This window comes from Molothrus ater, chromosome 22, assembly GCF_012460135.2.
Source record: "Molothrus ater isolate BHLD 08-10-18 breed brown headed cowbird chromosome 22, BPBGC_Mater_1.1, whole genome shotgun sequence".
Classification (NCBI taxonomy): Eukaryota; Metazoa; Chordata; class Aves; order Passeriformes; family Icteridae; genus Molothrus; species Molothrus ater.
In genome coordinates this window covers 3,212,785-3,234,986 of record NC_050499.2, presented here as the reverse complement: position 1 = coordinate 3,234,986, position 22,202 = coordinate 3,212,785, and the positions used below count along the sequence as shown (strand labels likewise).

At 50.7% G+C, this 22,202-nt stretch overlaps 1 protein-coding gene across 4 annotated transcripts in view; it reads right to left on the bottom strand.

The window, feature by feature from the left end:
- Positions 1–22,202, bottom strand: part of NTM (neurotrimin) — a 389,377-nt gene that overhangs the window by 35,488 nt on the left and 331,687 nt on the right. For all 4 annotated transcript variants that reach the window (XM_036397397.2, XM_036397400.2, XM_036397396.2 and 1 more), the window contains one exon: positions 16,032–16,264. In XM_036397397.2, coding sequence (XP_036253290.1) covers positions 16,032–16,264 — 233 coding nt within the window. The remainder of the gene's footprint in view (positions 1–16,031; positions 16,265–22,202) is intronic.

Sequence of the window (22,202 nt, the reverse complement as noted above, 5' to 3'; positions counted from 1 at the left end):
ACAGAGAGAAATAAATCTCCCTTCCATTAAAAACACATTACGCTCTTGCATATTTGTTCTTATCTCGGCGCTCTCGCTCTCGTGCTCCCTCTCGCAGGGCTGGAGCACAAAGTAAGTGTTTGTGATTGCACTTCCACCCTGACACTCAGCTAATTCGAGGAGCTGCCAGCCCGTGCCCAGGCAGAGCACACGGCTCTCCCACCCCCGCAGGAGGATGAGCTGTGCTTCCCCAAATGCCTCGCTGGACCCGGTGCCTTTACTTCAAAAACCACTGAGATTTGTGGTGTTAATGTGGAAACCATGAGAAAGTCTCAAGTTTTGATTGAGTTTATTTGGATCTTCTGAGTCTATCCATGCCCTTTTTGTCTCATTTATCTATTTACATCCCTCCACTGCCAGCACTGCCTGTTCCTAGACAGCCACTTTCCTCCCATCCTTCCTGAGCTCCAGCTCTTCCAGGTGCCCTCGTGCTCCAGACAGGGCTTTTACTTCTGCTTAGGCTTCTTCCCATCTTTGCCTTTGACTCCAGTTAAAAATTAATGGATCAGGCAGAGAGCACAGCCCTGTTATTGTCTGATTAGGTGGTCTGGAGGCTGCTACTTATGCCCAGACTGTTTGTCTGGGAGAACAGAGTAGGAGAGCAAAGCTTGTGAAGTGGGAGAACAAAGCTCGCAAAGTGGGAGGTCAGCAAGGTCCAGCAGTTCAAAATGAACCCCAGGTGAGGTGATCCATGCCTCCATGTGCTGCCACTCCTCCTATCCCCATGGGAACACATCTTTTGTGACTCACCCATCACTCCAACAGAGGCAGGCCTACCTTCCCAAAGATGCCCTGATCCATTCCTTACTCCTCTTAGTCATTTCTTTACATCCCTGCTTTTTCAGTCTCTCCTTCTTTGACTCCAAGAGACCCCCCAGCCTTCCTCACCCCTCCCATGGAATATTGCTGGTTCCTCATCCTCTCCCAAGGCACATTTCTAGGCCAACTCACAGCTTCCTCAAGCCCAGGGGACCAACCCAAAGCTTGGCCAAAGGTGCCAGGAACAAGCAGCAGGGAAAATACCAACAATCCAGAGTCTGTGGGATGATGCTCACTGTCCTTCCCAAACCTTCAAATGTGGTTTATCCCTATCGTCCAAACTCTGGGAGATAAGGGAGCTTTATTATTATTTCCACTTTACGGATGGAGAAATGAGGCCCAAAGATCAAATGGGCCAGAAGTGCCTGTTCAGATCAATGCTCTGCAGCACCTGCATCTCAGGCTCTGTGGAGCTTGGAAAGCCACATTAAAAAGGCACAGGGAGAGTGAGGGTGGCTGCCAGGGCAGGTATTTCCATTGGGCTGCACAGAATGAGAGCTCCACAGTTAAGAATCAGTCATCAGGCCACCGAGACACAGCTGTGTATCCCTGTACATAGAGGGGCAATTAAAATTCCAATCGCCAATTTCAACCCAGCCAAGCAACATTTGAGAGAGCTAAAAGCAGAGGAAAAGCAGGGAGCGATGGTCCCACAAGGGAAGGATATTGATGTGCCTGGAGAATGCGGGGGCTGTTCTCCTTTCCCATTAGGACTGCTCCTTCATTTCCTGTTCCTCCTAAACAAAGCCCTCGAGCCTTCTTCTCGGCCACACTCGTGCCTCCGAGAATGCCAGAAAAGCCACAGGGAATTATCCCCGCCAGAGCATCCTTAATTTCCCTATTTGTCTTCCTAATGCCCAGCCTCATCACCAGCACCATCTATTCCCCATGTGCTCCTACTTTACATGGATGGACTATTTTTACCCCATTCTTCCTATGCCTCTTTTTCCTCCCATTTAATCATTTTGGAGGCTTTTTATCCACACTTTCCTTTCCTTTCTTTCCTCTTTCCCTTTCATTTTTAATACCTGTGGTTCTCCGATTCAAAATCATTACTGTTTTTAACTTGACTCGAGCCTCTTAATTAAGTTACTTTCCATTATTTTTTATCTAGTCCATTTGTCTACATCCCCCGCACCCTCCCTAATTCTCCCTTTCCTCCCCAAGGCAGGCTGGGTATGAAATCTTACATTTCCATTTGGCTAACAATCACTTTGAATTTTTAAATGCTATTAAATTGGATCACACCAGTCACTGGACTGGAGTTGTCGAGCTGTGATATTTACTCGCGCCAGTCAAAGGGAAATGAAATTGTGGCGGCGCGGGGGGGAGACGATGGGGGAGCCCAGATTTATTCTGCCCGCAGTCCCTCGCAACCAGGCACAATCCCCTCGGATTTCTGAGCCAGTTCAAAGGAAACTCTCACGCTCAACCATGAATGTATTGTAATGTCTTTAATAAATCAATTACTTGTTGGCAGGGAAGTGTCACTGCATCTCCAATCCTTGTAATCACCTCAGCCTTGCTGTGTTTTAAGCGCGGAAAGCCCACGGAGGTAGATGGGGAGCCAGGAGCGTTGTCGGCACAGGGCAAAGCACAGAAAGCACCACTTGGTCTTGCCAGGAAAGGCCAAAATGTGCAGAAAGGATTTGCATCATGTAAAAACACACACACATACACACATAGAGTGACCCCCAGCTCCAGGATGAGGACACCACAGTGCTGGAGGGACTGTGTGGGGCTCATCCTTCCCAGGGCAGCTCCTGGGATGCAGAAGCTTGGAAGGAATGACCACAGCAGGTTCCTAGGAAATGCCTATCCCAGGAATCAGCCTGTGGTGATGGGAGCAGCCTCTGGTCCTTCCTGCCCAGTGCTGAGCAGGGGAATATTGCAAAGCAGCGTTTTCCCACTGGCCCAAGAGCCAGACAACATTTTGCTGCACTAATTCAGACCCTGAGCTTTGTGCTTCTGCTTCAGGAGAGTACTATATTTCAATTTTACTAAAAGAGACCTTTTCCACTCAAAAATTTGCTAAAGGGAGAGAGATTTGATTATAAAGCAGCCCTGGCCAAATCCAACCCCTCCTCCTCTCTCTGTGCCGACGACATCCTCCCCTCCACAACAACAATCATCTGAGCACAAACAGACAACAGAGCTTTTCAGAAAGTAATGAACTCCGGTTGGAGCCAAGGCAGGAAGGGTTTAATGTTCAGTGCAGAAAGCTTGGCGAGGCCATCAATTATATAGCCCTGCTGCTGAAGGAGCAAAAAAAAGAGAGAGTATTTCAGACAGACTTGGCCAAAAAGAAAAGATAGGGAAGGAAATCGCTGTGAGAGAGATTTAATTTCACAAGCAGGGAGAAGTGTTTGCAAAAGAGGAAGAGGATCAAAGGCTGAAGCTCTCGGGCTGGCTGCGGGGAGGAGGGATTACAAGGACAGCAAACCATGGAGGAGACATCTCTGTTGATGCCTTGTGTCAATGCTGGGCCAGGCAAGCAGAGCCTGGGGCACAAACTGGGGAGTCTGGTGGCTGTGGGGGCCCAGTGGGCAGGAGACTTGGGCAGAGAGGAGGGTGGATTGAGACCTGTTCATCTTATCTCACACAGGACAGCAAACCAGCACGGGGTCTGTGGCCTCTCCTGTCTCATCCCAAATCCTACCCAGGAAATGATACAAGATGCTACCAAAAAGGAAAGCTGAAATCTTTTGGGCATCTCTACTACTGGGACCAGTAAGCCAGAAATGAAAAATCACAGAATCCCAGAATGGTTTGGGTTGAAAGGAACATTAAAGGTCATCTCATTCCCACCCCCTGCCATGGACAGGGATACCTGCCACTATCCCAGGGGGCTCCAAGCCCCGTCCAGCCTGGCCTTGGTCACTTCCAGGGATGGGGCAGCCATCTGGGCACCCTGTGCCAGGGCCTCAGCACCCTCACAGGGCACAATTCTTTCTATATGAGGATATGGATCTACCTAAAACAAGAAGACCTCCTCGCCCTGTCCCCTGCATGCAGTGGGGCCATGCTGATCCCTTCCAGGGATCCAGTCACAGACTAAGGTACAAATTCACCTCCTTTCTGGAGGATAAAGGGGTTTCACTGCTGCCTCACAGCAGGCATGGAAAACCCATCAAGACCAAAACAAATCAAGACCACGTTTCAATATCTTATTTGAACAACCACATTTCCACATCTTTTACAAAGATCCTTGCCTTTTTGTTTTTCACTTCCTGCTTCTCCTTGTCTTTCTAAATCTCTTTCTTCTCCATTGCATCACCAGAACAGAAAGAAAACAAAATCACATCTCTCCCCAGGTTTCAATGCAGCTCGTCCTTCCCATTTCCCCCGTCTCCTTCAAAACCCAAGCAAGAACAGTGTGAAAAACCCCACATTTTCCACCCAGTTTCCCCCTTTATTGTCCCAGTGACCTCCCTCCAGCCTGTCCTCAAGCCTGGAGATATTTGCTGGAGGTTCTCTAGCCCTCAGAGGTGGCAGGGCCTGGCAGCTTTTTGGCAGCTGTTGCCTTGGCCTCTCCTTTATCTCCAGCATTGTGTTCACATCTGCTTCCCCCTCTGCCTCTTTCCCTGCTGCTGGGAGTCTGCTTTTAAATCACTGCTCAGCACAGCAGCTGCCAGGCACAGGTTCCATGCCCCGTTTGGATGGGGGATCCAAAAGCCATTTGCAAACCTCCCTCTGCCTTTTTTCTTCTCTCATTTTCTTAATTTTTGTTTTAATTTTTTTTTTTTTTTATCCTCCCGAACCTGCCGGTGCTGCCACACTGCTTTCCCCTCCTCCCTTTTGGCTGAGGAGCTCTCTTGGCTCTGGAAGTATGTTCAGACACCTGGTTGCTGGCAGCATGGGGTCTGGCAGCAGCTGGCAGCGTGCAGCTCTCTGATAGGGAATGGGAGGAGAGCAGGGATCTCACTGGGGGTCAGAGCTACCCACCGTGGCCATCAAGGATGTGCTGGTGGCCACTTGCACTGCTCCTGCCTTGCTGGTGGCTTTCTACCATGCACGCTCATCTGGCTTTGCCTGCAGCTTTGGCCAAGGACATTGATTGTTTTTTGCTGAGGATTTGTAGGGTAAAATAACACAGATTTGTGCAGCACCACTCAGGAGATGGGAATGCATTTAGGACAAGGCATTGCCATCTGTGGCTCCTGTCCTCAGCAGAGGCCCACTCCCAAGCAGGGCAATTTTGGCAAAGCAAGGCAGCAAACCCTAGGGAGCAGAGCCAGGCACGTGGAAGGCTGGATGCCTCACTGCCACCCTGCCCACGCAGTGGCTCCAGGCTAAATTCCCATTCCAGATTGCAATTTCTCTGTGCTACCAAAAAAAGAGAGGGCTATATCCTTCCGGTTGCCAGTAATGTACAAAATCCCCTGAAAAAACTTGGCTGATTCCTCCCCAACCTCCTTTCACTCAAGGTCTGTGCAGGATTGCAGGCCAGGATCCCCATGGATACCACCCTCATGGCAAAGACTACACCAAACAGACAAAAATCCCTTGGGAAGAGCCCTTTGCTTCATCCTCTGACTCCCCAAGCCTCTGCAACAGGTTTTTGCTTCTGGACTCGCCTCCAGAGAGACTGGCCAGAAAAACCAGTTTTAAAGGCCAAAAAGAAGAGCCAGATTAAAGTATCAACTCTGAATTTATGCTCAGGACTTAAGTTTTAATAATGCAACAGAAAATCAATATTTAATAAAGCAAATGATGGAGAAAAACAGTGAATGGGAGATGAGCTGCTGCTCATGTTTTCAAACATGTAACCCCCAGAGGAGCAGGGTTGGCAGGATGGATGTGGAACCAGATTGCCACAAAGAGCTGGCACACAGGACGCCCCAGGTCCCAGCGATTCCAGCTCCGGTGTCAAGGGGAGCTCACGGGTCTTTTATTAAAGGACAAAGAAGGAATTATTGCCGTGGTCAGAATCCAAACACTCATGGAGAGAGATCAAATGCTGAAGCACGAGGGGAGTGGAGCAGCTGCTGCCCTGAGCAGGCCCAGACTGGGGCTGGGCTGTAGGAACATGGGCAGGCAGCAACACCCCCAGGTTCAGGTGCCAAAGAGCTGTCTGGGGATGGAGATCTGAGAAGCTGGGAGGGAGCACAGGGGCTAAAAGCAGAGGGAAAACTCCTGCCTGCTGAGCAGGAGAGGAGGTGCATGGTTCAGGTGGGCAAGTGGGCAATTGGGGCACTAAGCATGGCTGGCAGGTGGGGAGGCACAGCAAATGTGCATCCCTGAGCAAGGCAAGCACACATCCCTGGGCATGGCAGGAGTGCATCCCTGGGAATGGCAAACCTGCATCCCTGGGCACAAACCACACATCCCTGGGCACAAACCACACATCCCTGGGAAGTGCAAACCTGCATCCCTGGGCACAAACCACACATCCCTGGGAAGTGCAAACCTGCATCCCTGGGCATAAACCACACATCCCTGGGCACAAACCACACATCCCTGGGCACAAATCACACATCCCTGGAAATGGCAAACCTACATCCCTGGGAATGGCAAACCTACATCTCTGGGAATGGCAAACCTGCATCCGTGGACACAAACCACACATCCCTGGGCAAAGCAAACCTTCATCCCAGGGCATGGCAGGAGTGCATCCCTGCACAGCAAGCAGACATCCCTGGGGACAGCAAGAGTGCATCCCTGACCATGGCAAACCTGCATCCCTGGGCACAACAAACCTCTATCTCTTGGCAAAAAGTGCACATCTCTGGACACAGCAAGAGCTGGGCAAAACAATCGTGAATCACTGGACACAGAAAGTGTGCATCCCTGGGCATGACAAGCATAAATCCGTGGGCACATCCCTCGGCTAAAAGCACACAGCCCTGGGCATGGCAAGTGTGCATCCCCAGGAGCGCTGGTCTGGGCAGGACGAGGGGAGCTCTGCGATGCTCGGGACAGATCAGCAGCTCTGCCTCCCTCCCCTGGAGGATGGAGAAAACTGCAGCGAGCCCCTGCGTGGCACAGAGCTGTCACCTGCGCCTTGTCCCCCCATTGCCTTTCCAGCCCTGATACAATGCTGCCAGCCAGGAAAGGAGGAATTTTGCCCATACCCCTGCCAGCGATGGCAGGTGCTTTTTGAGGTACCTGGCTCAGGGTGCACAAAGATCTGTGCCCCATCTCACAAAGTCTGGGGACTCTGGATAAATCCTCTGGGCAAAGGAGACTCTCACTTGCACAGGAATCAGTGCCCTTGGATGAAACCCCTCCTCTGGCACACTGCGTGTGCCGGGTTGTCTGCCTGGCCCTGCAGCACGGCAGTAATTTGTAGCTTGTGCTAGGATCCTTCACATTGAAAGATGACATATAAATATAAAACGTTATCACTCCATAACAGCCACATGCTATAAAACGCCAGGCAGAAGGATCTGGAACTAGATGGAGGCAGTGCTTTAAATCCTTCCCTGCAGAGTTACTGCCGCTAAAACAACAGACCCGCTCCAAAGAGCTCCAGCAACGGAGAGAGAAGAGGACAGACCCCGATAAAAACACCACAATTGAGGAATTAGATGAATAAATGATGGGATTACAGCATGACCTCCCCATGTTGACAGCCCCAGGGTAGCAGTAGCACCGGCGCACCCGGTGACATCTCCTCCCATTCATCCCCTGCTGTGATTTTCACGGATGCTCCGCGCTCCTGTAGTAACAACAAAGCGCCGGCACCGGCGTTACACTAGAGCGGGCTGACTCCGCTCCCGCGGCTACGATAACAACGCTGTTACTGTAGTAACATTACAGAGCTGGGGTCTCACTGTTCTACCCTTAATTTTATTGTCGTAAGATTAAATTGCAATAATGTTATTGAGCTGCCATTAGTGTCGCCATGGCAACAATAACATTAAGGTAGCGATATCGCATTACAGTGGTCCAACCGTTCCACCACAAATATTTTAATGTAGTAAAACAAAAGAGATTACTGCAGTAACATTAAACTGCAGTGACCTCATTAAACCCCCACTGGCTTTATCACAGCGCTCCTCTGGAAACCACACGCGGCAGTGGGAGTACCCTACACACATCCTGGGTGCTACTGTGCCACCCCTTTGGCTGGTAAATCCATGGGGAAGGAAGGGGACGTGCTGCACATCTGGAGAGGCACACACAGCTGCAGTCTGTAGGAGCATCAGGGGTAGGACGGTCGGGATGGACGGAGACGAGAGATCTCTGCAGCCAGGGCTGGAACTTGGGGTTTATTGCAAAGGGCCTGGGTGCAGGGCCCTGCTGGGAGCTGCCAGGCACAGCTGAGAGCAGGACTGAGAGAAGAGAGGGGAGAGAGGATGAGAGGGTGAGAGAGTAAAAGGGCAAGAGAGCAAGAGCATAAGAGAGTGAGGTTCCTGTCACAATACCATAAATCTTCTTCTGTGTTGAATATTCTGATTCCCACTAACCAATCTAGTACAAGATACAAATCCTATAGCATTTCCATACAGCCTATAAGAATCATTACATTACCATACTGTGCTACATTTTAAACCCTAAAAACTACTCTTTAAATCTCTTCTGCCAAGCTGTAGGGTCTGCTCTGATCCTTGGAGCTGTCTGCAAGCAGAGGGTATTGTTTCAAAAGGGGATTACTTTCAGCCAGCCACACCATTGTTTTCCAGTTGTTCAGTAACTGAGGTATCTAAAAGCTTCCTTTTACTTGAATCTCGCTTATAATTTCTATATTCTCAAAATCTTTTGCCTGATAATCATATTGATAAGGCTTTTCTGTTTCATCATCCCCACCAGCAGTCCTCCCTGCCTGGAGAGCTGCTGGAGCCGCTGGCCTCTTGGATTCACCCGCTCCGCAGAAGGGATTAGCAGAGTCACTCTTGAATGGCTCTGGGTGAGGCAGGTGACCTCTTCCTGAAAGCCTTTGGAGAGGTTGGGTGAACGGGGCTGCTGGGAGCTCGCGTGCTCAGAAAGGCTCAAAGAGGAGCAGGCTCTCGTTTTCTAGAAGAGGGGTGAAGCGAGGGTGACCTCCGCAGCTCTGAGGGAGTAGCAGAGAGAGTTCCACGGAGCTCTCCTCGCTGCCACGGCAGCGCACACAGCTGAGCCAGGGAGGATGGAAACAGTGGAGCCATGGGGATTCCAGAGGTGGGAATGCCCCCAGCACTGAGGCACGGGACATCTGGAGGGGACCACAAAGAACTCTGTCAGGAACCCAGTGGCAAACAGGACGACAGCATTAGCGCTTCACTGGGGACACAAACAGGAATCAGCCACAGCCTGGGTGTATGTGAGAAAGAAAAACAGGAAGGAAATTAAACTGGTCTGTGTGTCCTGTGAATCACTGGATCTTCCTTCTCCTCTGCTCCAGTCTTCTGCCAATTATTTGTCCTTGGGAACAGGATACATCCTCCCATGACTCTGGCAGTGCCTGGCCCCATTTCATCACTGGGGTGCCAGGCAAGCCTGGAGGGGAATGGCTTGAAATGGAAAAAGTTTTATGTAGAGTAGATATAAGGAAGACATTTTTTAAAATGAGGGTGGTGGGGTCCTGGCCAAGGTTAACCAGAGAAGCTGTGGCTGCCCCATCCCTGGAAGTGTCCAAGGTGAGGTTGGACAGGGCTGGGGCACCCTGGGGTAGTGGAAGGTGTCCGTGCCCATGGCAGGGGATGAAACCAGGGGTCTTTAAGGTCGCTTCCTACCCAAACCACTCTGGGATTCTATGACATCCCTTCATCCCAAACTCCCTATTACCAAGGTGCCCTCCTTGTAACAATGTGAACTCACTCAAGCACTGTTCACCCCTCCATCCCTCCCTCTCTTTACACCAGCAGGCTCATCCACAAGCTCCAGGAAGGAGCAGCATGGTGGGACACACCCCCAGTGGGATGCAGCATGCCTGGGTCCCTCCAGTAGCAGCAGGGACATGAAACTGGGGCAGCCTGAAGCTGCAGCAAGGGCAGAAAGTGAGCCCAGGGCAAACTCTTCCACAGTACAGACTCTGGAGTCTCTTTTCCCTCCCTGCTCCCACCCCACGATATAATTGCTAATTAATAATAACGTTTAGCTCTCAGATAGAGCGTTCCATCTTCAAAGACCTCTGTCGACATTAATGAATTAATCCTCATCAACCCCCCTGTGAAGTAGGTGACAATTATAATCTCTGCCTCACAGATGTTAAACTGATTTGCAAAGAGGTCAAGTGACTTTGGGGAGGCTGGAGGGAGCCTGGCCTGGTACGAGGCCACTCCACAGGGGAACATGGACAAGCACACCCCAGAGAAGCAAGGGCTGTGATCCGAGGGTGTGAGGGAGATGGAGAGATCCAGGGGCAGTAATGGATGTGGGACCTGCAGAGATGCTCCCCGAGGGCAGAGCAAAACGAGGATAAAGAGCCAAAAACTAGGCCAGTGCGTGAGAGCGTGTGGGAGACCTTCAGTCCTCCACGACAGCCCTGATACAAAAGGCAAGGATGCTTTGACAGAGGGACGGTGATTAGCAACAAAAGAGAGCCGGGGAAGGAGCACATCAGTCAAAGGAGCCGAGAGCACAGGCGAAGTGAGGGAGGATTTCCATTTCCTGCCGCTGGTTTCCTCCCCTCCACTGCTTTGGGAGGCTCTCCTAGCTCCCCCATGCCTTTTAGGAGTTATTATCTAAACCTGCCTTTGCTTCTAGAAGGAACAGCTGCTCCCATGGTGGGAAATGTGTGGACACCCCAGTAAATCCATGCCAAAAGCAGGGGGAGCATCTTACCCAGTGTGAAACTCCAGCCCATGGCTTCAAACATGAGCAGTGTCTGGGCAAATCCCTTTTCCCTTCTTGCTCCCAAGCCAGGGATGTGCAATGCAGGCATTGGTGGCACAGGCTCAGCCTCACCGGTAAGGTGATGATGACTACAGGGACTGAGCCTTCCTCCCAGCAAAGGCATTTCCCAGGCAGCAAAAGCAACAAAAAGTTCTCCTTGATGTCCCACGAGTGAAAGGGGCTTGTGGCATCAAAGGAAAATTAATTGGGCAGAGTTTGATGGTTGAAACAAAGCCGGCTGGGGCACTGCAGCCCCACTGGAGGCTTTATCTTGCCGGCACAGACCTTGGCAGTGCTGCTCCCTGCACGGGGACAGGTGCCACCAGCACTGCCACCTCTGCCCCCTGCCGCCCCCTGCCACCTGTGTCCACAGCCCCCCGACTCTGCCGAGCAGGTAATTAACTCCCAGACAAAGGCAGGGATTTGAAGATTAACCTGGGCTCTGGAAGGAGTGGGGAAAACTCATTTACACCAAACAAAAGGGGAGGGGTGATTAGTTTCTCCAGTGACAACAGCAAAAGCCAGATAGGGCCAGGCAAAGTGATAAAGAAGGAGGGAAAGCGCTAATATCCCCCCAGTTGCCTGCTTTTGCCTTTTTTTTTTCTTCTTCTTTCTTTCTTTTTAAGCACTAAAATTCCACCATTTTCTATCATGCAAATTCGTGTGCCTAAGTGAGATTAAACTCTGGCAGGCTCCGTGCCTCCTTCCCCAAGTCCATTTCCTGCACTGAGATAAGGCCAACTTCCCTTAATGCATCTTACAAGGCAGTGGGAGTGTTTAGCAGGCATGCATTGGAGACGGCTTATTATCAATACAAATAACAGCTTTCCAGATAGCTCCTTCTCCTCCTACCTCGCCTCTCTCCTTTAAACCCAGGAACCCAGAGAACGGCTTAAATAGCTGAAATGTCCTGCAGGGAGAAAGGGGAGGCTGTGCTGAGATGCTGCTGCAAGCAGGACTTGCTAAGGAAACCAGAGTGGGAGAGGAGAGGAGAGGAGAGGAGAGGAGAGGAGAGGAGAGGAGAGGAGAGGAGAGGAGAGGAGAGGAGAGGAGAGGAGAGGAGAGGAGAGGAGAGGAGAGGAGAGGAGAGGAGAGGAGAGGAGAGGAGAGGAGAGGAGAGGAGAGGAGAGGAGAGGAGAGGAGAGGAGAGGAGAGGAGAGGAGAGGAGAGGAGAGGAGAGGAGAGGAGAGGAGAGGAGAGGAGAGGAGAGGAGAGGAGAGGAGAGGAGAGGATTGCTCCTCTGAGGTCAGTGGGACCTAAATCCTGTTTCTCACTCTGGGTTTCTGCCCCACTCCAAGTTCACAGCTTGCCTATTGCAAGTGGGGCTTCCTTGGATTTTGTTTCTTTGGCATTTACTCCCAAAAACACCTCACTCTCCCCAAGGTCCAAGGCAGACACTGCAAACACAGGCAGTGCTGCTTTTTGCTGCTTTGTTCTGGGGAGTTTGCTGATTATTGCAGCCCTGAGACATGAGAACAGTCTCTGTTTCAGCCCGTGCATTCAAAGAATGAGTTGGAGTTCTTCAGTTCTCGGTCTCAGAGTTGTTTATTGTATCTTATCTATAAAATTTTCCTCCTGTCCAGCCGAGGTCTGTCCATCAGGACAGCCAGCAGCACTCTGACTGCCCTTGGGGTGGTGTTGTCTCTTTATACTACAAACTACGTGTACAATGTTTACAATTACTTTCCAATACCTATCGCCTATGTTAGACAGTGAGCTTCTACTCTAAACCAATCCCCAAGTGCCAGCATCACAGCAGAAGATGGAGGTAGAGAAGAAGAAGAAAGGCTGGACATGCCCAAGTCCCTCCATCTTGTCCCCAAAACCCCTATTCTAAAAATTCCACAATCTACATTTTCACCCAGTGATAATTTTATTATTACACTAAAACTTCTGTGGCTTTCAGGTCCTCATACAAAGCTGGTAATTTGCCCCATGGGTCATAATCAAACCCACAGGTGCTCTGGGCTCTGTGCCAGGGTCTCTGAGCCCCCTGGCAGGGGTCCTGGCAACTCTGGACACCCACAGGGATGTGCTGAGTTCCAACACTTTGTCTGGTCTTATGGCAACTCCTCCTAAGAAGGAATGAGCACTGAAGGAGTGGGAGCACCTTCCAGACCTGCAGATGACAGGGATGCTCCCTGAGCTGCTCATTTTAGCTCTGTCTGTAACCTGGGTGCATTTTACCCAGGAGAGATCCAGGTGCTAAGAACCTCCTTGTGCCTTTGGCAGCTCTGCTGTTGGCTGACATCGGCTTGGCACCACCAGCCTGACCCCATTTAGAGCAGTCCCCAAAATAGCAGGTCTGAACTTTGGTGCATTCAGTGCCAAGGGTCTGCTGTCTCATTCCTGAGCTCATTTGTCCCACATTAGCACAGAGGCACCGACCTGCTATTCCTGGATCAGCAGCAATCACCTTTTCCCTTTTGTACCAGGATTTCAAGACTGACAAGTGTTTCTGAAAGCCTGGCCAATGAGGAAAAGTGGGGAAAGACAGAGCTTGGATGGTTTCAGAAAGAAGGCAGCTAAGGGGCACCAGGATAACAACCTTCCCAAAAGCAAAAGGTTATTACAGAGGACACTGATCAATTGTTCCCCACATCCACTGGGAATAGGCTGAGAAAAACTCCACTCCATTTGCAACAAAGAAGGTTTAAGTTAGATATTAGCTATACATTTTCTAATTAAAAAGGTAGCAAAGCAGTAGAATAGATTGTCTGGGGAGACTGAAGAACCTGCTTTGTTAAAGATTTTCAAGAATAGCTTTCACATGTGCTTGGCAGCGAGGTCTCTGCCTGGTTGCAGGGGGACGGGATAAATTAGCTCTTGAGGTGCCTTTTCCCCACCTATTTTGGGATCTTGGCCATCCAGTAGAGCCAGCCTAGAAATAAACGTGCAGCTCACCCCTTGCTGCAGTGTGGGCATCCTCATTTCTGGGTGTTTCTACCTCATTTTCTCCTTGGGGATCATTCCTGACCCTCATACCCTGAAGGAATATCCTTCTCCCACCCCTACCCCTCTCCTGCGTTTTGCTCTCCCCCCTCCCACAGCTCTGCTCCCCTCCAGCAGCCCTTGGCCTAAACCACAGATGCCCTCCATCCATGGCTGTTTCCCAGAGATTTCCCCTAAACCTGGGGAGGAGAGGGGATGCAGGCATGGCTCAGAGTGTCTGGGCACATATGCACCCATCCTCGGGAGCAGCAGGCTGAGCAATCCTGGCTGGAACGGGGAGAGCTCCTTGCCCTGGGGCACCCAGTCCCTTTGGAGAGCACAGCCTGCCCCGGGGCACGATTTAATTGCATCCTGAGAGGCCGGAGTGCTCCTGCCCCCAGGCCCTTTCCTGGTGCAGCAAGGGGAAACTCAGGAACTCAGGACCTGCTTAGAGCAGCATGCACACCTTCCTCTTCCTGGCTGAACCTGTTAACAAGGAGACATCCCCTTTCCCACCTCCTTGAATCACCCCTCCTTTCTTATCCAGCTGCAGGAAGGGGCAAAATGTCCCAGGGCTGTGTGCTGAACTTGGCACATCCCTGAAATCTGGTGCTGAGCAACCCTGCTTTCCTAGGAGGGGAAATAAGCACCATTTCCCACAAGCTGAACGTTGTTTTGGACAGGATTATTCCAGAATACATATTTATAGGGCCCATTTTCCAAGGCAGGAGAGTTAATCCTGGCACCACAGCCCAATTTTCATCGAGGTCATTAAGGCAGGTTTCCCTTTAATTGGACATGATAATTCACTTTCATGTCCTGCTCTGAGAAAGGGCTGGGTGAGCCAAAGAACAGCTTTTCAAATTAGGGGGCTTGCTCTCCAGAGCTGGAATTTCTGAGGATCTTCAGCGCATTACAGGACTGAGACCATCACTGAATCATCCCATACTTAACTGCTGCAAGGAGTTAAGCTCTGACCTTTTCCTGCAGTACCCAAATATCTCTTCCTAATGATACAGCGAGACACAGGAGGGATGGGTCTGGATGTCTGGTGATACAGGAAATTTAGGTCAGGAAACGGGAATCAGAAGAGAACAGACAGAAATTGTCCTGCAGCACCCCAGCATCTGATAGCGACTTCAGAACTTGCTGGTGATCGACTTTGGCTTAAGAAATTCAGGCAGGTAATAAGAGATTGCAAGATAAACAGCCAGAACCAGGGCTGGCAATGCATCCTCTTCCCCTCTGTGCTTAATGGAGATGGAGAAAGTCCGGCTCTGGTTAGTCAGCTTGATTGCTTGGAGAGGAAAAGGAAAATGAAAAGGGAGGGAAGAAGAAAAATAAAGGGCCTGAGTCTGGGTTTTTTCCCCACTTCTATTCATTAGGCTGTCAATAGCGCTCAGGCCTGGAATATCGACGGTGGATTAGCTCAACCCGACTCTGTGTACAAGACCAATGCCTTTTTAACCCAGCTTGTTTCCAAATCAATACACCCATCAGCATTCGAAAATTAGCCCGAGACGAGATTCCAATACTCAAGCTGGTGTGTCATGTTAAGAGGGCTCCTGGCCAAATCACAGAAGAAGCAGCATGAAAAAAAACAGTTGCTAGCAAGGGATTAGGAATTTTCCATTAATCTTCCCCCAGGCTAAGAGCTCATCAGGCTCCGTGTGTCCCTCCACAGGCTTCCCCTTGTCCAGCTCTTGCCCTGCCACATGGGCACAGGATCAATCTTCCATGAATGTCCATCTGCTTGACCATCCCATGTGGCCACACCTGTCTGTCCCCTCTCAAGAAGTTGTGTGTGCTCACACACTTGCTGAAGAGCACATGTAGGCATCCCCTTAGCCACCAAAAGAGCTCCAGCACCCTGTGCTGGTCTTTCTCCTCCTCTTCCTCCTCCAAAAGTATGGAATTTCAACACACAAACACATATTGTTGCTAGGCATACACACACTCCCACAAAGCACACAAATCTGTCAGCTCTCTCTTTTCCCCCAACACAAGTTTTACTTCAAGCATTGCCTCCAGCTTGGAAAACAAAAAAACATCAAACAACAACAACAACAACAAACAGCACCACGGGTTTGCCAGTGACTGTGTTGGGAGGCAGAGTTGCCTGTATCAGAGCCCTGGGATTATGTCAGCAAAGATGGATAAAGCCAAGCCTGACAGAGTTCAAGAGCATTTGGAGAATACCCTCAGGGACATGGTGTGACTCTTGGGGATAGTGCTGTGCAGGGCCAGGAGCTGGACTCCATCATCCTCGTGGGTCCTTGTGGGTCCCTTCCAACTCAGCAAGTTCTCTGATTCTGTGAAAGTCATTACCCAGCTTGGGACAATCCTAGCTTGTGGATCAGCCTCTACTTCTGCACCAAGCTGTGTCAAATGCTCAACATAGGAGCAATTGGACAAGAAGACACCAAGGCAAAAGGAACAGAGAAAGCGAAGTCCCAAGCCCTCTACAAACTCCCTTTTCTTACCTTGCACGATGAGATGGACACGCGATGTCTTGGGGTGATTGTCTGTCTGCACGGAGCAGGTGTAGGGGCCCTCATCATACACATCCACATCCTGGATCTGGATGCTGTACTGGGTTTTGGTGTTGGCCAGGAGCACCACCCGAGGGTCCAAGCACCACTTGTCATTGCCGGCATAGAGGATGCTGCTGCGGTTCAGCCAGGCCACCCGGGTCACCCGGTTGTCCACGGAGCACCTGGGGAGAGGCAGAGAGGTGACCCATCAGTGCGCTGCTCCTGAGCACTCTCCCTCCCTCCCTTCCAGCCCTCCTGGTCCTCCTGGCACTATTTTTAGCTTTGCTGTCAGCAGCACTTTCAGAGACCAAGAGCTTTCAGTGTCCAAAGAGGACAAGGTCAGTGCTTTTCCTGCAGTGCTCAGGGCACCAATATCCATCTAAACCAGCAGCTCCAGAGATTTGACCAACAGCTTCACAGAGTTTTCAGACGCAGGGAAGTCAGAGCCACCCAGTACCAGCTTTTCACTCCTCCGTTCCAATTTATTCTTTCACAAACTCCCAGACAAACAGAGCTGAGTCCAAACCTCCATCCCAAGTCCACACTTTTTTTAGGGGTGCAGGTTGTTACTTCCTGCCCAAGTCCATCACCTGTCATTCTCTCTGCAGACCTTCACATCCCTTCAGCCACACAAAAAGATGCAAAATGATGTTGGGAAAGCTTGTGCTGTTTCACAAAGGAGCAAGGAAAATTTCTCTTTGGAGAAAGCCATCTTTGACACACACCTCTAAAGAGAAACCTTGAATATCTGACCATTTGTCCCCTCTGTCAACTTTTCCTTCCATACCCATCACCTGCTCCACTGCTCCTCCCTCACTTGTGAGCTGAGCATTTCACTTATCCAGGGATGTTTTGGAGGCAGAAATCCTCTATATTCAGCCTCAATAAGCACCTGAATTCCCCCTGGAGACAACACAGTGCAAACCCAGAAATTATTTTGATCCTGAAGGAGATTACTTTCCTGTCAACATTAGCTGGGATCAGTCCTTCTCCTCCCAAAGGTTTCTGCCAGCTCTGTAACCCCCCCATCCCCATGTCCCCAAGCCAGATTTGAATCCTCCTATTGCCACAAGAGAAGCATCAAGAAGTTCTCTAAACAGCAGAAACCTGCAGCCCCCACAGCCAGCTAAACCCCTGCTTCTGTCTGAGAAATTTTGGGATTACGGAGCCATCGGGATTTAGCCACGCTTTGCTGGATGCTGGCTCCAGAGCATAATGTCCCTGCATAAAACCACTCAGCCTAAGATCCACTGTTTATATTCTCCCCCAAACTACTTCATTACTTGTGCAGTGGCTGGGATGCAAATTAACTTCAGAGGCACTGGGAGGGAGCCCAGCAGCCTCTGGGACATCTCACTCGGGGTGACTTCAAGGAATGTAAGGGACTTAATGGGCTCCATGTGCCAGACTGCACTGACAGGGGAGCTAACGGCAAGGATGGGTGTATCTGTGGCACATGGACTTGTCCTGGACACTTTAGGGAATCTGTCCTTCCTTTGGGTGAGCTGTCTCCTTACTGGGGCTCCTTATAGCCCCCTTTGGGTGGGGATTTACATTTTCTGCAAGGTAACAAGCGATAGGACAAGAGGAAACGGCCTAAAGTTGTACCAGGGAAGGTTTAGATTGAATATTAGGGAATATTTCTTCACTGAAAGGGTGCTCAAGGCCAGGGCAGTGCTGGAGTCACTGGAGGGATCTAGAAGTCCCATAGATGTGGCACTTGGGGACATGGATTTGTGGAGGACCTGGCAGTACAGGGGAATGGTTGGACTGACCTTAGGGGCTTTTCCAACCTTGATGACCCGTGATGGAAGACTCCTCTTCCTGTGTCCATTACTGATGCCAGGGAACACAAAGGTACCCACCTGGGGACAAGTCATCCCATCTCATTCAGACTCCTCTTGGAACCTCTTTGGCCCTAGTGATTACAGGAGAGGCCAAAATAACCCACCCAGCCTCAACACACAAATTTTGGGGGTTGGGGGTGACAGAGGAAACGTGTTGTCTGCAGCACAGGACACCCCTGAGCTGCCAGTACCCAGCTCCTGCTCCATCCTCCCTCCCTGGTGTGAAAAACAGCCAATAAATTAAACCATTTTACTACTGTTCCATAATGATATTACGATAATAATAAATTAAATGTGAGCAGATTTTTATGATCTACATTAAAAAAAGCAATAGATTCAGTCTGGGCTGAACACCAAGAACTTGGCTCTTGCTCTCAGCTGCATTACAACTTGAGTAAAAGGCCTGAGAGTTTAGTTGCACAAGTTGAATTAAACTGGAGATTTCTTCCCAGAGGACGGGTTTAGTCTATTGAACTCCAAATCTCAGCTCTGCTGGTAGCTCAGACCTATGGGGCACGAATGAAATGAAGTGGTTATTTGGTGTTTGGCTCTGGTACCATGAAATAGGCCTCCTGTGGTGGTGGTTCTGCACAGACACAGGGGTGTCCAGGGCTGGGTGATGAGAAACCAGACATGACTTGAATTTCTCACCCAATCCCCTCTGCAGATGTTACCTTGAGGAACTGTAAGCAGGCTGAACTAAAAATATATATTTCCCCTCTCCTCCTCCATGCCAGTATCCTTTATGAAATGCAGCAGCTTGAGATCCTTGGATAATAATGGAGCCAGACAGTGTGCAATCCAAGCATTCCCTCTATCATATGGGCATTTAAGTGCTTTTGAAAAGCAACGGGGCTCAGGTAACGCATGAGGCAACAGTGAAATAAGTGCTGTCGCCCTTCACAGCACCCGGGCATAATCTCTCCTTATCATCCAGACACGCTTCCCTGTCCCTGGGATCGGCAAGCTTCAAGCTGTTACTTTGTATTCTTCCCTGCCTCTTAAAGCTCCTGAGCCGACATATATATAGAAAAAAATATATATATAATAAAGCACAGCACGGCTCCTGGGAAAGAGGTGCTTTGACCTCTGGATGCATTGGGCTATTTAGGGGTTGGCAGTTGTGCTCCTTCCTGAGCTGCTCCCAAGCACTCTGCCCCTCCTGTCTCTCCAGCCCCTCCAGCCCCTCCTGCTCCTCATGCCCCTCCAGCCCCTCCTGCTCCTCCAGCCCCTCCAGCCTCTCCAGCCCCTCATACCCTTCCAGTCCCTCCTGCTCCTCCAGCCCCTGCTGCCCCTCCTGCTCTTCCAGCCTCTCCAGCCCCTCCAGCCCTCATACCCTTCCAGTCCCTCATGCTCCTCCTGCTCCTCAAGCCCCTCCTGCTCCGCAAGCCCCTCCTGCCCCTCCAGCCTCTCCAGCCCCTCATACCCTTCCAGTCCCTCCTGCTCCTCAAGCCCCTCCAGCCCCTCCAGCCCCTGATGCCCCTCCTGTCTCTCCAGCTCCTCCAGCCCCTCCTGCTCCTCCTCCTCCTCGCACAAGCACAGGTCGGGGTCCCCGTGGCCGAGGCTCATCACAGTGACCCGATGCTCTTCCAGCCCCTCCATCTGCTCCTCGTTCCCTCCTCCAGCAGCTCCTGTCTCCAGTGCAGGGATGGGGAGCCTCCTCTCCCACAGGCAGGCAGCAGAGCAGAAAGCCTTTGCCTTTGGCCAGCAAGCCAAGCTCCAGGCACAGGTGGAGAGCAAAGCCACCACCGAGCCCACAGCCTCTCATCCTTCCACCCTGCTCTTGGCAAAGTGCAAAGCCCTGGGATGCCTCCTCCACCTCGCTGGAAGCTCTCACTTTCCCTCTCACCCCAGGATGTGCCAGGGAAGGAGGGGAGGGAGAGGTCCTTGGGGTGCCGGAAAGCAGTGCTTGCCTCCAAAAAGATGATCTAAAAACAATTAAGCACAGATGAGGTAATTTTCTCTCTCAAGATCCTTAATCCTTGTTCCACTCCTGCTCAGACAGCAAGGACTTCTCCTCCAGGAAGATGAAAAACTGCTGTGTGCCAGCATAGGGTGGAGATGCTGCTGCTCTGGATACTGCTGCCTCTCTCTGTTGTTTCCTTCCCAATAAACCCAGAGTCCCAGGCCTTGGGGTTTCTCCTCTGGGAGAGGGGAACACTGCCTAACTCACCACTGCTACATCACCCTGGGGCAGGAAGGGATGGTTTGTCGGGAGATGAAGCTCCTCATGCTGCACCAGACCCTCTGCTCCCTGAGGCCTCTGAGGGCACCTCAAAATGACCACAAATTGGGGCATTTTACAGTCAAACACACTGAGCAAAGGTGAGAGCTGTGAATCTCCATCCTCCCCACCTGTCCCAACCCACCTGCTCATCCCTTGCCCTGCACTCCCCGATTAATGATGTGTGGTGGGTGCAAAGGGATACAGAGTGGAGCTGCCCCTTCCACATCTGTCAACATCTCCCACAGCCAAAATTTCCAGGCTTTGTTATCCACTCTGTTCTATCAAGTCAGGGACTGGCCACTCTCCCCCAGCTGGTATTCCCAAACATTTCCACAGCCTGAGGGCTGAGCTCATGCATCCCCAGGGCCCCACAGGTGCAGCCAACAGCCCACCTGGCTGTAGGGACAGCACTCAAAGACAAACTGGAAGAGGAAAAGCAGCAGCACAAGGATTCTGCCAGCGAGCACAAAGATGAGCCGGGCTGAAAATGCCAACAAAGCCATCAGTGGGGACAAAACAGCCTCATAAACAAGTACCAGGAATAAACAAGCAGCAGGGTGCTGAGGCTGAGTTCCCTGACCACTGATCCCACCCATGCTGCGTCCAGCCCCCAGCACCTCCCTGCGACTCCAGAGCAGACACAGATGGCACACACCAGCAGTGACATGCCCTCCTGAATTTCTCTCTTTGCTTTCTCGAGTTTGCACACAAAAAGATGACATGAGAGGAGGTGGGCAGGCAGTGGGGGGAAGGAGGTTTTTAATTACTGAAGTGTAGTAATTGGCACACAACACTTTTTTTGTTGCCTCTTATGCAGATTTCTGGTGTTCCAGAGGGCTGGGCTGGAGAGCACAGATTGTCTCAACCCAGCAGGACACACAAGAAATGAATAATGTTAATTAGAACTGAAAAGAGCTCAGCAAAATTACCAACCTGATTGCTGCTTTCATTGCAATTATCAAGGTACAAGCTCCATCATGGGGAGGCAGAACAGGGCTAAGCCTGGCTCACCCCATGAAATGTGGAGGCCCAGCCTGGGCTGTGACCAAACTGACCCTCCCCAGGCTCAATTCTCCTTCCATCACCCCCTAATTTTCATGGCATGCTGACCCTAGAGAAAACCACCTTCCTAAATCCTGGCCACTTGATGGAATTTCACAATGACACTGACCCGAAATCTTTAGGTTGGAAAGAACCTTTAAGACCATTGAGTCCAAGCATTAACCCAGCACTGCCAAGCCCACCCCTAAACCATGTCCCCAAGTGCCACACCCACCATCAAGCATCCCCAGATATCTTTTCATATTCTTCCCAGTCTAACCCAGCCATTCCCACACAATTACAGATTTTTAATTAATCCCACACCAGCAATGTTTTGTCTGCTATGGGCTAAACCAAGCTGGAGATCAGGAATAAATTTGGGGTTTATCTTAAAATTGAGTGCAAATCCTCCCACTGAGGCTGGGTAAGATGACAGGATGCTCTGGGCCTGCCTTGTCCCCAGCTTCTCATATCCCAGACATCACCTTCCAGCCTCTGCACCATCAGCCAAGCTATAAATGATCAACTAAACCAGCCCGCCGCCCGAGGCAGAGCTCCACATCTTCAGATTTATTTCTGTGATTATCACATTTTATTGTTATTTATTAGGATTAATTAAAGGCCGGGCTGTGAACAACTCAATCCCAGTCAGGCACAGTCTCACAGACTTTCCTATGATGTTTAGGAGAGAATTTTGGCCATCAATTCCTGGGCAAAGGGAAAGCTGGGGCCAGATTGTGCCATGCTTCTTAGGACAGGCACTGCCCACAATCCTGAAAGGCTGGCATGCCCATGCCATGGACAGCCTGAGGTGTGGCTATCACACAGAACATGGTCTGGAAGCTTTTTAACTAATAAATATCGAGCCAAATCTCTCATTGTTACAACCCAGTCTGGTTTCGCTCTCTCTGCTGCACTGGGCTAAGTCACGCACCAGCAATTTCTCCCAGTCCAGCCCTTCTCCAGCAGGATTTACAGCATCTGCTCCCTTTCTGTGCACACCCA